Here is a 16,961-nt window from a genome sequence, read left to right on the forward strand (position 1 = left end):
AATACATCTTAAATCTATTTTAATAGCTACTGATCTACTAATCATTTTCTATTTTACAATTTAATTTAATTTGGTTATTAGTCACAGTATTATATTATTCTAATGTTAATCTAAAGCATAATAGGAAAAAGAGCTCAAAAACCTATTTACAATCCTTATAAATGTTCATAATACATCTAATACATAATATTAATTAAAAACTCTCTAAAGTCGATGACCTAAAGCAGATTGTGTTTAGGTAATCTGTGTGTTATACCTGAAGGGTATAGACATTTTGTTGTAATCACCGAGACTCTTCACAAGTGTGTTAGTATGGTTATTAGTGATTCTGTCATAGAATCTACTGGTTAGTTTGTTAGTAATGTCTGTAACAAACGGAATATTATATATGGCATGCAGTTTTTTCAGGTTAGTATATATGGGTGTATTATAAATTATTTTTAGGGATTTATTTTGTATTACTTGGAGCTTGGAAAGGTTAGTATTCGAGGCGTTATTCCATACAGGTGAAGCATAGGTTAATAATGGTAATATGAGCGCGCGATATAATTTTATTTTATTTAGCGTTGATAAAGAACTATGGCGATTAAAAGCCATGTGAAACGTAAAGGAGGTATGTAAAAATACGTTTCATTTTATTTAACAAACATTCACATGCTACAAAAAAAAAAAAAAAAAGATTGAATATGTCTTTATAGAAAAGGAACTTATTACTGTTGGAGCAAACATTCGATTCAGCACGAACGCCCCTGGCTTATGTACACTGGATATAATATTTTCCAGTGGCAGTAGGCGGGTCAATTTGTAAGTGACACTTGAAACGTGTCTCTCTCTCTCTCGATCCGATTGTGCGACATTTGCCAGTTCAACAATCGACTGAACATCCCAAATTGAATTGAGGATAGGCGAACATCGCCGAAGGGATGCTTCTTAGACGATGTCGGTGTGGGCGGACGATAGGGACATGGGGGTGGTATGAGGGGTGTAAAGGGGGGGGTTTGACCCCCCCTCGGATCGTAAAGGGGGCCACTGGGAGCTGCCGCCCACGCATCCGCCTCTAGAATCAGGCGTTACACAGCAAGGGCTGTGTGTAAAAAATCGATGGTATGTGGTTTATGAGGAAGAGTTCTGAAAAGGAAGAAAAACATTTTTTCCGCTGAAAGAAAAAAAAATGGAGGGGAAGAGGCGTCGCTATTTTTACTTTCTTCATATACGAAACATTTCACAAACTGAGGAAGTATTTCAATATTGCAAAAATTTCCAACGTGAGCCTTTGCCTGATTCATACATATATCGCAATGTATTCTATGAACGAGGAATACACAATTTTTTCTATAAATTTTTCTGATAATACATCACACCTGACTTACACCTGTGTGTCGGCATCGTTATTAAATTTGTTAAAGTTGTATTATATACGAAATATATATTTTATTTATATTTACATACAAACGTATATACCTACATATGTATATAGGTGGTTACCGAGTTCGATCCCGTGCTAATCTTGAATACTGCTGGTCAGACTTGGATATTTGTGACTACAAGTCGACCGTTTCTTGTCAGAGTTTGCCAATTTATTGTTGATACGATTCCCACATCAAATTGACAAAAATCATCCTACCCGGTGTCACAAATATCTGAATTTAATTTATGTACAATATGTAAAAATTGATGTACATGAGTAAATCCATAGATGTCTCTATGGATTAATTGATTAATTGTTATTTTCGTGTTCTTCAGCCTCTCAAAATACAGCGATGTATAATATGTAATTAAAATGCTGCAATGTTTAATTGTCTACCCAGAGAGATGTAATAAGAGTAGAGGGGCCCTTACGAATAAATAATTGTTTTCAATTTTACGCGGTACGTCTCTATAAATACGCTACATCGCACGGAATACAATCGGATCAATTTACTTATAAAAATGTATCCCATGTTGTTTATTGTGTGTTTTTGAATGTATTGTGCAATTTTTAGCGATGCTTGCCCATCTTGCGAGTAATATAAACAAACAGAGAAGTTTTTATCGGACATACGTCAAGCACCAAGCGTCAAATACGACTGATGCTAAAATTATTTAGATCTGTCCGTGGACAGAATGTCAATTGACAACAAAATAACACCTAAAGCCACTTCTATTAATATTACATTTCTCTGGGTCTACCTGTCAGGCCTTCCTGGTATATATCTATGTAAAATACAATAAAAAACAGACTTTCTGACGTTGCTTAGGGGGATGTCAAAGGTTCTACATATACATACATACATAAATATGAGCCGTTATAATTGAAAGTGGCATAAGCCCACTTTTCTTAATTTCGAGAAATATCTCGCAAAACATTAAATATAATGTTTGGTGTTTACCAATATTTAAAAATACTGTTGGCCTGCAATACGTTTATTCTGATTGTATCTGTAGTAACACTTCAGCTTAACTGTGGTAAATTTACAAATAAATAAATGTGTATATATATATTACACTTTTATAACTTTTAACTTAAGTTTCAAATCAAACATCAATTCCTTTCCGAAACCACTCGTTGAAATATTAACGAGCAAAACATCAGTAAACTTTCAATTGAAATATAGCCAAGTGCAGAGCAGGGGCTCCCAAACTTTTTTGCTCTGTTTCCTTTTACACTATTGTTCAGAATATAATTCGCCCTTCCCCCTTTTTTCTTCTAATCCGATTCCTAACCCAATTTCCTCCATTTTGAGAGCACAGTTTTTGATCAAAGTTTACCCAATTGTATGTGGTTCCATATTGGTGTTAATAAACTTCCCTTCAATATCCTAAAGTGTCGGGTCATTTCTTACTCTCGTTCTCGTTCTCCTATTAAATATCCGTATAAATTTCATGAATCTCTTCTCCAGAGAGAATTATTTATATCTGATCTGGGAATAGTCTTCGAAAATAGTTGGAGTTTCAACATCCACATTGAGAATATCTGTGATAGGGCAACAAAAATCCTTGGATTCGTAATCTGTAATTCGTCCGATCTAAGGCTCACTGCCATTCGTCTCTTACATATATTGTACATTAGTTCGCAGTGTGCACGAGTTTGGCTCCATTATATGGTCTCCCTATCAACTTCGTTAGTCTCTAATGTTGGAACAAGTCCAAAGGAAATTCCTTAGATTTTTATATCTGAAGACATTCGGATTTTATCCATATCTGTTCCCTAGTGCCTTTGTCTTAGAATCTTTGGGTTTCAACTCCCTGGCAAAGAGAAGAGATTTATTTCTTGGGAAACATTTCGTAAAATTACTTAGAGGAGAGATTCACAATCCCGCTATCCTGGATAGACTAAAATTATGGGCCCCGGAAAATCAAAGAGTTTTACGAAAACATGATATATTTTTACCAATTAGGGCTAAATCAAACGTGCTCATGAACTCCCCCCTCTCGAGAGCTGTTCGACTCCTTAACTTACTGGCACATCACTTGGACCTCTTCGATGCCAGTTATGTTGAGTTGGTGGAACACATCCTAAATAGCACGATATAATTTTTCAATCTTATTTCTTTGTTTTTATTTTATTTTATTTTTATTTTTATTATTTGTATTATAACCACGTTGACGCTTTGGGGCAACCTGTCAAGTCTCTGTGGTATTGATTTTTTTAAATAAAATAAAATAAAATTTTGCTTTGCTTTTTCTAGTGCCACATACAATATAAGAAGCTTCAATATTCAATTTAAACCAACCTCAATTTCGAAAGCATTCCAATGAAAAAAGATTTGCCAATTTATCAGATTTCATCGTTTAAGCGATTCCTCATCAAATTGACAAAAACCATCCTACATGTCACCACGATTTGAATATGAATAAAAAAAAATTATAATGTATAAATTTATGTAAGTTATTGGGTCCATCAGCTATGCTGGAAAAAAGTAAAAATCCAATCAATTCACCCTCTGGAACTCTAAAGCCCCCCTCTGAGAGAAATTCTCCACCGGTTGGGAACCTCTGATGAAGAATATAACTATGAAGAATTTATTTATGGTTTTGTAATATTTAAAACAATGCCTTGGTTGATTGGTTTTGTAGACAAATCGCCATTGTGCTCTAAGGGTGTGATATATATGTATGTATGAATGTGGCTTTAAGTATTACAATGTTTAATTGATCAAAAGGAAACCATATACAGCTATTATACTTTATCAAATACTCAAAAGGGCTTTCATTGAGTGCTATGAAGTATCAAGTTATTGTATTATTAACTTATTAACTTATGTAAATGCATACATACACAAGCTCTGTAATGAGATTTCTGCTTCGAGCTTTATCCAATACAATCGCTATCTGTATATACAAATTTTCAAATATAAATATGGAAAAAAAATAACGTAAAAGCTGTAATTAGTATAATTTGATAATTTGTAACTAAATATAAAAATGACATAAAAAACCCCGCTCTTCTTAGAAAAAGCTATTTGTAAACACCTTAACAAAATCTCATCTGCAATTTTAATCTCATCATCAAAGGACGTTTTAGTCGTCGTGTATAATATTATAAAATTCCTTTAATATTTTTGAAGAAAATCAGAATTTAGGCACATTCGTAAGAAAACGTTCAAAATTGTTCGTAGCAAAAAATGTAAAAAAGTTTGCTTTCATATTAAAAAAATAAAATAGTATTTATATAATAGATTCGTTTGTATAAACACATTAACACTAATTACATGTATGTTTGTAAGTATGTACATATTAAAAAAAATGGAGATGTATTTATTCCATTACTCGTTATATTATTACGAGGAAAATGCGTACATTCCCAAGAGTCTAGAAATAATCGAATTCGATTGTATCATATTAACGTGTCAATGGTCAGACATTTTTATTAATTAAAAAACAGGTAAATATACTATATTATATAGGTTTGATTTAGATGAAAAAAAAACTAATATTGCCCTTTATTTTATTTAAAAATTATTATGTATTCAAATGCATAAAGTGGGATTATATTCATACTCTTGTATGTACAGTTGAATTTTCATTATAGTAATATAGTGAGATTAATATGCAAAGTACATAAAAAATTCTATAGAATAAGTGTACAATAAGTGTACATAGTACAATAATGGATATTAAAATCATTAAACGCTTAATTAAAAGTTCTTTTGTCTACTATCTATCGTAAAGTAAAGTAAAAGGCAATAATAAACGCATTTTTTTTATGGAATTAAATTTTTCATTAAAACATACTTTTAACAGTATAACAATAAAGACCAAATGTACATACATAAAGCTTTAATTCATATTCAACGTTTAACATGGAAAAGTTTGTGCTTTGACAAGATTTTTGCGGTACTTTTGCGGATTTTCCTTTTATGCGACAAAAGAAAAGTGCGTATCGCTTGTAGCGAGCACTTTTCCTTTGTGAACGTTCGCGCAGTATTTGGGCAAGTGGAAAAGCGTGAAAATTAAACGAGAGCATACGTTTCGCCTTTGAGTTTTTCCACATAAAGTACACACATGTGCAGACATTACACCGGAAAAGTTTTCAATATTTCACTCGAGTTTCCGGTTAAATATTAAGCAACGAATAGTCAATACATCCAAGATGTTGGATTGCTGCGGTCTACATTAAACGGTCTAAATTTAAACGAATTCGAATTCTTTTCGCCTCAGTCAGCCGGTCGGAAAATGCGAAAATTTGCGAACGAAACAGAGGTATGACTTTTGCCGATTCTATGCGGAGCGATTTGCGTCACGGCCGGATTGAATAATGCAAAAGATACGACACGGATGAAAGCCTCTCGTTTTGACACTCGCATTAGACGGATTTAAATTGCGAATAATTCATAAATAAGGGTAACGTACGCCGGGGTAATTTTATTCGAATTTGGACCGTGGGAGGATTTTGTGATTAATGTATCTGCGGTTCAAGCTTGCTGGTCACATTCCGGTTGGATAAACGTGGTATATGCGCGCAAATACGAACTATACGTTACATAGGTTAATTGAATATTAATTTCGAAACGATTCTACGGATCTATGAAAGTGCACATGTATATGGTGGTACTTGATGTTTATATTTAAATTAAATAAATACCTTGATGTACATATGTACATACATATATCAGACTATTGGCGTTGCTTGGCATTCCGGGGCATTTCCAGGCATTGCCAAGTTAAACTGAGTACCTCGAAAATTGGCAATTTTATATTTTTATTTTATTTCCATCGAACATATACACTCACCGTTACAGATCGCTCCAAAGGTTGCTTTACTAAGTTGTGTACTAAATTAGTATATATACAAATATTACTAGCTGTATTACCCGGTTTCGCTCGGTATTTGTAATATAAACCGCTAAAACATTACTAATCTAATAATAAACATTTTATTAATTTTATTTTATATAAATTTCTTTGAATACTCATTTGTTTTTTTTATTAAATTGACTGTCACGAAGAAACAAACATATATAGTAAGTCTCTTATAAAAAATTATATGTACACCCCCGGCGTCTGCGCCCCCTAGGGCTCCGCCCTCGGCGTCTGCGCACCCTTGGGCACCACCCTCGGCGTCTGCGCCTTCTAGGGGACGGAGCCCTAGGGCTCCACCTCCGGCGTCTGCGCCCCCTCGGGGCAGAGCCCAAGGCTTAGCCCTCGAGGTTCCCTAGGGCTCCGCCCCCAACATCTGCGCCCCTTCAGAAGGCGGATATATATATATATATATATATATATATATATATATATATATATATATATATATATATATATATATATATATATATAAATATTTATTTATTTATTAATAGTTTTGGACCATTGTGGCATTACAGGAAGAACCAAATGCGCCACAATGGCCTACATTTAACAAAGATAATACAAGTAAAAAACAGAAAAATTAGAAAGCAGAAAACATGGTTAAATAAAATACAATTAAAATAGTACATAAAAATGTACAAAGGAGAAAGAAAAAGTAAAATAAATCAAACAAAATATGAATAAAAAAAAAAAATCACAGCGAGGCCCAAATGGAAGAGACTAGATTAAGATTCCACTCATACATCACATTCAAATTAAAAAAGTAATGATGAGCGCAGGTTACCAGGTTAAATATGTTAAAATAACATTCGATAATCTACGCTCCCCAAGGTGGAAAATATCACATTCAGGGACGGCAGCAACGATTTCATTGAGAAGTCGAATATCTCTTGGAATAGGAGCCATTCGAAAAAGAACTGTGCGAGCAGCAGGTAAAACCATCAAATGATGATGTCTACCACGCACATAATTATTAGGGAAATAAAGTAGGTACATATATATATATATATATATATATATATATATATATATATATATATATATATATATATATCTCAAGACGGTGAATAACTGATGATTTATAAAAGAGATTGGAAAGGAAATGCCAATTTACAGGAACTGTTTTTCGTCAAATTTGAAAAAAACACCCTATCTACTATTTATCACCACCATTTGAATATCATATCAAATTTAAAATCCTTAAAATTATTCGTGTAAGTTTAATACCATAAGTTCACGGGCAACCCGTAATGACATCATGGGAAATTATAAATTTTATAAATAAATCAGAAAAATTGAAAATCAGAAAATTTGGCAAACTCGGAAAGGATACGATCGACCTTACAAATATCTAAGTGTGATCAGCAGCACTGTAGAAACACTCCAAATGAATTCTCTTCAACGGAGGTGAACCCGGGGCTTCAACGCGGGAGCCTCTTGGTGGTTAGCATTAACGAAACCACCGAGCTATACTGCTGGCTACATATATTTTATATTTTTGAATCCTTTATTGATTAGCCATATTGACGTTGTGGATTAATTCTGTAATAGAAAAATTGCAAAATCAAATAAATGACTTTGAAACTTTTAATATACAAAAATGTTTTAAATATGTATAATATTATATTATATATTCATTTTCGTATTTGGTTATGTACAGTGTGGTTTTTTTTAATAGAACAGTGATGTGCGGTTGTTCTTATGCGATATTCATGAACAACCGTCTCGTTCTCCGACGAAAGGGTCTCTTAGACTGTATTCGTTGGGGGGGGGGTGGTGGCCTCATGTTGAGGGCTTTAAGGGTCAAATTCCTTGACCTTTAAAGCGGGCTTAGATATATTCATTTATTATATTGTACTGTATTTAATTCAAACTATTTATATGTAAAATGTACAGTGTATATAAAAATAATGTTATCTTACTTTTTTTTATATATATTTCAATTCCAACAAAATTCTATCAATGAAGTTTCTGTCTTAAACAGACATTCATTTTTGTTTTATAACAATTGAATGGCTATTTTTTTATTTTTTAAATAAAATTCTGTGTATATTGAACGTGCGTTGTGATTCGAAACAAGTACAATTCTAGTCAAATATTTACACAGTTCAATTCAATTTGTACAGACGTTACTTTATTTAATATGAAGGTCAAATTTCAAAAACAAGTCTTTGGGGAATTTTTGCGCAGGCACAACAAAACTCCAAATATGGTTTTGTATAATGTGCGTTCTAGACATTGAAAAGTAAAACTTTGTCCTCGTATAAACGCCCCGTTTGCTACGGAAAAGTAAAAAGGAATTTAATTTATAATGCTTACACATAAAAAGTAAACATTATGGGAGAGCTAACAGTTGGAAGGGTATTGGAACCATTAAAAATAAATTAAACTTCACCGGAGATGATCAATTATGCATCGATAGGCTGCTGAAATGCGTACTCGTTTGTAGTGGTAAATTGCGAATTGAATATACATATACATAGGTATAATATGTACATACATACGTTTGGTGTTCGGAATTGTGAGGCTTTAATTAAAATTTTTCATGATGGAAAACTTTTTAAATAAAAATAAATACGGCGAAGGATTTCAAGTATGCTTTTTATGGTTATTTAGGCAATCCTTTAAAGGTTTTGTATAGCTATGGCTCGTTTTAATGCAATTTAGAGGCATAAAATTAAGATTGACTTATTTAAGTACGTTCTCGAGGTAATTTTGAAATGTATTTTTTGATTTAATTAATATTCAAGTGAACTTTATATCATTCATAGAATATTCAATGGCCATTATCTAATTTACATTTATGCGTATCAAAGCTGTGGCACGAAATATCATATGTAATATAAAGCAAATATGTGCAAACTGTTTAATTGGTCAGTAATTATAATAAATGGTTAGCCATGTATGAACATTAGACTGAAGTGAAATGTGCGAATTTTGGATTTTCATTGATTGACTGCATGTAATTGTGCTTAAAAATATATATGTACATACATAGCAGTGGCGTGCGGTGACTTTTCAATCAGAGGATGCTGTCCAAAACACGATTAGTTTATTTTTTTAAATTTTATTTTATTCTTCCAAACATTGTCATATTTATATTTATTAAAGTGTTTTTGACATTTTATCGTTTTTTATTGAATGAATATAAAATATTGGTGTGGGTTTTAGGTTCTTAACAATAATCTCTTTTTCATTATATGGTAGAGAAGCAAATGTCCTTTTTAGTACATTATTAATTAAACAATTGCAATTATTATTAAGAACGGCGATAAATTCACTGTCATTGTTACTTTGGCTATCTATACTTAGGACCATTATAAATAATAATTTAGAACGTAATAAATTACAATAAAACAATAAAAGTAAATAACTTAGGACGCAACGTACGAAATATCAATCAACGAATCAAGCTAAAGTCCATACATAAAAAGCGAATCCAGTCCATACATACGCAAAAGGAGATTTTGCTTCCAGAGCAAGTGTCGTGCGAGCGAGACTGCTGTAGAGTCGTCTCACTCATGCGCATACGCAAGAGTGACAGCTCACTTGTGCGCATGCGTACAAGATTTTTAGAGAACTTCAGCATCCAAGGCGATACGAGCTTGGTGTGAAACAAGCATCGGCCGCACAGTCGGCTACGGCCTTTCAACGGGGATGTTCTTTTATGTCAATTTTGGATCAAACAAAATATCGTATATATCATAATAACGTAATCAAAAATAAATGAAAGAGAAATAAAACTAAGAAATTCGGAAAACAAACGGTATGAAAATATTTTTGACGTAAATTTTAAGGGATGAGCAGCATCCATGGACCATAGCCACTGGTACATAGGTAATTTTGGTGTCCCAATATTTCTAGAAATTCGTAAGCATTTTTGGTATTTTTTGTATTCAAATTAAAGGTACATACCCAAGGAAGTGCTCAACTTGACTTTTATTTCAAAATCATCACGGGAACGTAGTACAAATTATGATTTTCTGAAAATTATGGGAGTATTGGTAGTGCGATGTGCTTTGTATGGGGACTTTTGAGCGAAACGATGACTTTGAATTCTCGTTTATCAATCAAAACTTATCATAATCGATCTAAATAAACTTCGATAGGTGAATATTGGGCGTTTATATTTTTTTTAAATAGTAAAAAATATATAAACTGTTCAAATATATTTTTTCTTTATATTCCTTCTCTAAATTTTTGTCGAGATTAATCGATTGATTGGAGGCACAGACATTGTTTAAAATCAATGATTTGTTATTTATTTATCGTTCCCTTGATACGACGAAAGTTTTCCATTAGTTCCATCGATGAAAATCCAAAATTCACGTTTATCGCTTCGGCCTTATATGTACATATGTAAGTATAGGTATATATGAATTTTTTAGTATTGCATATTTAACGGTCTGTGCTTTAATTAAATGGCTAGTTTATGTTGTTAGATGTTTCGTATTTTGATATATGAAGTTCTTTTTTGCTTTTGAAGTCTACTCGTTTGTATGACACGTGTGCAAGTTTTATAGAATGAACTGAATGAATGAAGTATACAAATGTTGTTGCATATGTATATGTATATCTATTTAAACGTTTAGATACACGGAAAATATGTACATATGAGCCGTTATATCTAAAAGTGGCATAGGTCCACTATTTTTAATTTCGAGAAATATTTCACAAAACATATGTATGTATAATGTTTTGCGCGTTGTTCCACCAGTATTTTGAAATATTATAATATATAATATATGCGTTTAACAATATTTAAAAATACTGGTGGCCTGTAATACAGTAATTCTGCTTTTCCGAGATTCTGGACATTAAAAGCAGTGATAAACGAATTAAAAGCAGTGATAACAATTTGTGAACGAAGTCAAACATAAATAGTATTTTTGGAACTGAAAATTTATTAAAAATTCAAATATCGTAAAAAATACACTCAATGTAGATTATAATGATTATTTACATCATAAATTTATTTTCATGTTATGTATATTGTATAAAAAAACTATGGTCGATCAAATAATCGAATCATATGGAATGATATGTGCAACCGATTCACCTCTCGCTTTGCTAAAATTTGCTGAAGCTTTCCAAGTTTTGTTTGTTTCGTTGTATTCCCAAACATCGCTTAAATATTTTCCATTTTCAAATCCACCTAAAAATCAAAACAATAAATGTATTATAAATTTAAGTCACACGTCATGTACTAGATTAAAATTAAGCTTTGTATATAAAAAATTGGATGTGACCAACCCATGACTTTATCTATGTATTTGAAGAATATAAGAAGGTCACAAATCAAAATTCGATAATTAAACATACATACACGTTCACACATACCGGTTACGGGAGCGTTTTCGATACAAATTGGGCGCAAATGTAGGGAAACATACACAAAACAAAAGTTCTACTTCCAGTTATCGGATTTTGTTTGAATTTTTTTTATTACTTAAAATCACTATCATTATTATTGAGCACATTAAATATAAAAAAATAAAAATAATTTAAAAGGTCAAAATAAAAAAAATAATACTTCCGGTTTACGAATTTTGACCAAAACCTTATCAGCTCTAAGTTAGTGCATAAAAAGAATACAAATATAATTTTTCAGCTTGATACGTTCAGGGGTGTGGTAAGAATAGTGGCCACAACATTTTTGAACTTTCTAAGAGGAAAACATCCCACTTCTGGTTTATTAAATTTAGTGATTTTTTATTTTCATCATTTTAATACAAGACTTATACTTGAATTTTTTCGTGAATGTAAATTTTCCCTTAAGCACCTGTTTAAGGGGTCGAAAAAAATAGTGGAAGAAAAATTAAACAAGAGTAAACTGCCACTTGCGATAAACGGATGCTTACCAAATTTTATAAATAACTTAACAGTATATAATATATTAAACTTCAAATATGAAATTTCAGTTCAATAAACCAAAAGGTTTCTGATAAAAACATAAGAAACCTCGATTCTCTAGAGTGAAAATACTACTTTCGGTTCAGATAAAAATATTAGGTTATAAAATTTATAATTTCCATTATATGTAAAAAATTGTAGTCCGATTTAGTTTGCAGTTTCGAAGATAATTGAATTCAAAAACTTAAAAAAAAAGAGGACACCTATTAGGGGAGGTACCATTTCCGGTCAACTTAAAAACTTGAATAAAATTTACGTCGTGTCAATAAAAGTTTCAGTCCGATAGGACTAACGGTGTTAAAAAAATACACAGACGCACAGACACACAGCCACACACACATTTTTTCTAGATCATGAAAACGCGATCAGTGATCGATTCTCAGTTCAAATCAGTCAAAATCTCGAGTTCGAATTTTCGCATGATCACAAATCTTCATCTATTGTTGCTACGTACATAGATTAAGTGAAAGACTCACCCATGCAAAGTATTTTATTTTGGAAAAAGCAGAGACTGATGTGACTCAGAGGTTTCGGTAGTTTGGTAAACGCTGTCCACATATTTGCAATCGGATCGTAGCACTCGACACTGTCTGTACAAGATTGAGTTTCTTGCACACAGCCTCCAGCGACGAAAAGTTTCCCTTTGCATACGACGCTCTGAAAATGATCGAATCCAAATAAGTTATTTTATTTTGGAGGTGTTGATAAAATGAATTGGTATTCACCGAATGTAGATATCTTCCCTGAGTCATCTGAGCGCGGTAAGTCCAAGCATTGGACTCCACTGAATACATTTGCACTCTATTACAAGTTACGTATTTTCCATTTTCAACTTTACGCCCACCTGTCACGTAAATTCTGTCATCGACTACAGTAGCACTAATATAATCAACAGCCACCAACAAGGGAGCCATGAACACCCAATCCCCAGTCTCGCTATTCCACCTAGTCGAAATCAATAAACGTTAACTTCTCCTTTAATTGATCTAATGGAGTGATTGCAATTTGATTACCTTTCCACTGAATTTGTAGGTCCGAAACCACCTATGGCGTATATATCCTTGGAAGAATCCCGAACAAGTGTCACTGCTGAGAAAATATAACGAGCTTGATTTAAAGGCTTCAATAGATGCTTTTGACCGTTTTTTAAATCAATGTATTCCACCTGAAAACAAATAAATTTGTTACATTCCAATTTCTCTAAGTTGGTATTTCACAACATCAGAAAACTATACCGAAGTCAGTGTTTTATTTGAAGAATTCTGTCCGCCGATGATAACAAGCCAATCTCCTACGACGACAGATGCAACATATTTTTTTAAAATTCCGATGTCTTTTGATAAAGTCCAACTTTTCTTTTCTCCGTCATATATATCGATGTTTTTTGCTATCTAAAAACACGTAATGCAATAAAATAATTGATTTATAATCCAATCAAAATATTGTAACGTGGGAACATGCGAGAGAGTATTCATTGTCAAGTGCATTCGTGGGTGAACAATAGAAACTCTGAATTAGGCTCCTGGAGTAAATGCCCGAACATAAATTGAATAAATGCTGTGAAGCGACTTTGGCCTTTCATTTGGATCCTGAACCCACTCCAACGCAACACCGGTGTCAGAAGTGGGATAGGTTCAGGATCCAAATGAAGGCCAAAGTCGCTTCACAGCATTTATTTATTTATTTAACATAGATATATACCAGGAAGGCTTGACAGGAAGACCTCAATGCGCCTTCCTAGACAACTAATTAATTACAAACAATGCAGTATTTTTGAGAAGCTGAAGAACACGACATTAACAATTAATTAATTCGTTAATGAATTAATCCATTGAGACATCTATTGATTTTTAGATTTAGTACATAACTTTTACAAATTGTACATACATAGATACAAAAGACTTGTGACAGAAGGTAGGATGATTTTTTTGCCATTTTTGAGGAACCGTTTCAACAATGATCAGATAAAACTGGCAAACTCTGATAAGAAACGATCGACTTGGACTCACAAATATCCAAGTCTAACCAGCAGTAGAGCGGGACTAAACCCAAACATCACTTGGTGCTAAACATACACGCTACCACTGAGTCAGACTGTTGGCATTATTTATGTAACGATTCAGGAGGTCCACAAGAAACCACCGTTCACTCCAGAATAATCGGATATACTGTGTGTACCACTTAATAAAGAACAAGTTGCTCAGTATAGCATCCCCGATCCGTTGGCGTGTCTATTGTCTAGGCACTTAGGTCAATCTGTGAGATCCCACAGTATCCTTTGTTCGGGCACTTACTGAGTCCCGTTAGCGTAATCCGGAGTTTCTATTGTTCACCCACGAATGCACTCTTTCCCATGTTTCCACGTTACAATATTATATGTACTTGTGAACTCACATCTAAATCAAACCCTCCAACCAGTGCTATTTTTTCTCTTTTTCTGCGACGGGTCTCCCTTTGGATCAAAGATCCATCATTTGACGAAATCCTGTCTAGAACTGCTTGTCTAAGAGAGGTCATACACACCTCACATGAAGCACAGAAATCCATTACTACGTTGATAAGAAACTGAAATTATAAACACATTATTCGATCGAATTTTTTTCAATTAACTGTTACATTCAAATAAATCTGAAATACCTCCGACGAAAGCATATATAGCCTCACGGAATTCATCAGCTGTGCCAATTCATTTTTACGGCTCGTTACTTCATAATTTACCCACAATTTCACAGAATTGAATACGTCTTCTTCGGAAGGCATGATCAAATTGTCTGATTTTAAGATTTCGATCACGGTGGAGGCTGCTAGTTTGAGAAAATCTTGTGTTTTGTGCAACTGAAACAGAAATTAAATGAAATTGTTTTAAAGTGACCGTATTTTTTTTTTGTTATATAACACTGAGCAACAAAAAAAATTACCAGAGCGGAGACTAACCAAGTGTAATCCAGCGAATTTGAGTATGATGATGATTTTTGTTGGTTAGTGATCGTTTACGAGATATGAGCGTTTAAAAAAATGCGCGATTTTTACAGTTTTTTTTACTTTTGCAGTCTTCTAGTATTGTAACTCAAAATCTAGTATTGCTGTGCTCAAAGTGAGTATTGGAATCAATAGTCAGGTATTTTTTCTATTGATTGTAATTTTTTATTGTTTTAAAATACTTATAATTAATTGTTAAGCGAATTTTAAAAGTCAAAAATGAATTTTTTTTACGGATTTTTTTGGTGTACGCTCACGGGAACTGAACGAGTCTTTCTAATGCAATTACCGGTCGAGTTAGTACGTTTAGTTAAAAAAAAAAAATATTGAGATAGAAAACCAATTCTTATAAACGTGGTGAAATAAAAAAACTGGCCAAATAAACGTAAAATAGCACGGAGAAAAATTCCGTAAAAAAAAATATATTTTTGACTTTTAAAATTTGCTAGACAATTAATTATAAGTATTTTAAAAAAATAAAAAATTACAATCAATAGAAAAAAATCTGACTATTGATTCCAACACTTACTTTGAGCACATCAATGCTAGATTTTGAGATAGAGACCGCAAAATTCAAAAAACTATAAAAACCGCGCGTTTTTTTAAACGCTCATATCTCGTAAATGATCACTAACCAACAAAAATCATTATCATATTCGAATTCAGTGGGTCAAACTTAGTGAAGATTGGTTAGTCTCAGCTCTGGTAACTCAAAAACGTGATTTTTTGTTGCTCAGTGTAATCAACACTCACCGTTTCGAAGTTTTCCAGAGTCAAATCCATTGCCCTCGTCTTGAATTCGGAATCATCTGATAGTCTCAAAACTTCCAGACAATTGGAAAGATCGACCGTTTTAAATTGCGGTGGAATTTTCACTTCGATTCGATTGGCCAGCTCCATTAGTTTTTCATAGTGATGGTCGTCTATACCTAAAATTGTATTTTAAATTATTGCATTTATAGACGAAAGTACGCAATTTTGAATTAATTGTGTTTATGGACTCTTACTTATTTCTCCGGTGTAACAATACTTCAGTATTGCGTCGATAACATCGAAATCAAAATCGGAAAAAATCTCACCCAATTTAGATTCGTTTTGACCGAGGAATTCGCTGCACGCCGATAGCACAATTAAGTGCACGTAGTAGCTGCAATTGTGAAAAGTGATGATTAAAACTGACAAGAATAAGTAGTTAATAAGTAGTTCGAATAAAGATACATACCTCCGTTGTCGAACAGTAAAAACAGAATCGCAGAATTTATTTTGTTTCTTTGCATCATACAAATATTCGATTCGCTTTGCAGCAAAATCAGGCTTGGCCTTCACTACGAACATCTTGTTTCTGATTTTTTTTCTTAATTTTCTCCTGAAAAAATATAATACACACAATCATCAAAAATATTAGTGCTGAGCATAATAAAGTTAGACTTACCAATTGTACAGAAATGAAGCGAATGAAGTCAAGCACTATAATTCTGCGGTTTTGTCACGATAGATAAAGATATTTCAACCCATTTACTGCTGAATTGAATTCTTCATTGTTTTTTGAAACCAAACATTTAAAATTACCGTATTTATGTATATATTTTTTTATATTTTGTACTTTTTTATATATTGTATTTTTGATAAACTTACATTTATTCGGAGCTTTTTTTATTATCTAATATATAATATAATTTCTAAAGAGACTTTGTACGTAAGTTTGTATGTAATTATTTTTTGTTGGGAACATCGAAAACAAGTCAAATTTTCTATGACGACGATTCGATTGGTTGAATATATTT

At 32.7% G+C, this 16,961-nt stretch overlaps 2 protein-coding genes across 3 annotated transcripts in view; one reads left to right on the top strand and one right to left on the bottom strand.

The window, feature by feature from the left end:
• Positions 1 to 16,961, top strand: part of LOC143920884 (uncharacterized) — a 104,872-nt gene that overhangs the window by 37,108 nt on the left and 50,803 nt on the right. The gene's annotated exons all lie outside the window — the stretch shown is intronic.
• Positions 11,177 to 16,629, bottom strand: LOC143921254 (kelch-like protein 25). Its single transcript, XM_077444465.1, has 11 exons — positions 16,610 to 16,629; positions 16,400 to 16,543; positions 16,185 to 16,324; positions 15,931 to 16,106; positions 14,836 to 15,033; positions 14,593 to 14,763; positions 13,434 to 13,589; positions 13,212 to 13,363; positions 12,924 to 13,143; positions 12,675 to 12,855; positions 11,177 to 11,440 (listed from the first exon to the last, which is right to left on the bottom strand). The coding sequence occupies exons 2-11, from the start codon at positions 16,510 to 16,512 to the stop codon at positions 11,301 to 11,303; spliced, it is 1,647 nt and encodes a 548-aa protein (XP_077300591.1). The 5' UTR covers positions 16,513 to 16,543; positions 16,610 to 16,629; the 3' UTR covers positions 11,177 to 11,300.

The sequence above is a fragment of the Arctopsyche grandis genome, chromosome 13 (assembly GCF_051622035.1).
Source record: "Arctopsyche grandis isolate Sample6627 chromosome 13, ASM5162203v2, whole genome shotgun sequence".
Classification (NCBI taxonomy): Eukaryota; Metazoa; Arthropoda; class Insecta; order Trichoptera; family Hydropsychidae; genus Arctopsyche; species Arctopsyche grandis.

Excerpts from the sequence above, each read along its gene's own strand:
- LOC143921254 (XM_077444465.1), bottom strand. The coding sequence starts at position 16,512 with ATGTTCGTAGTGAAGGCCAAGCCTGATTTTGCTGCAAAGCGAATCGAA. Across the intron at positions 16,107-16,184 it reads TTGTTACACCGGAGAAATAA|GTATAGACGACCATCACTAT; the intron begins GTAAGAGTCCAT and ends ATACAATTTTAG. Across the intron at positions 13,144-13,211 it reads CCTACAAATTCAGTGGAAAG|GTGGAATAGCGAGACTGGGG; the intron begins GTAATCAAATTG and ends GATTTCGACTAG.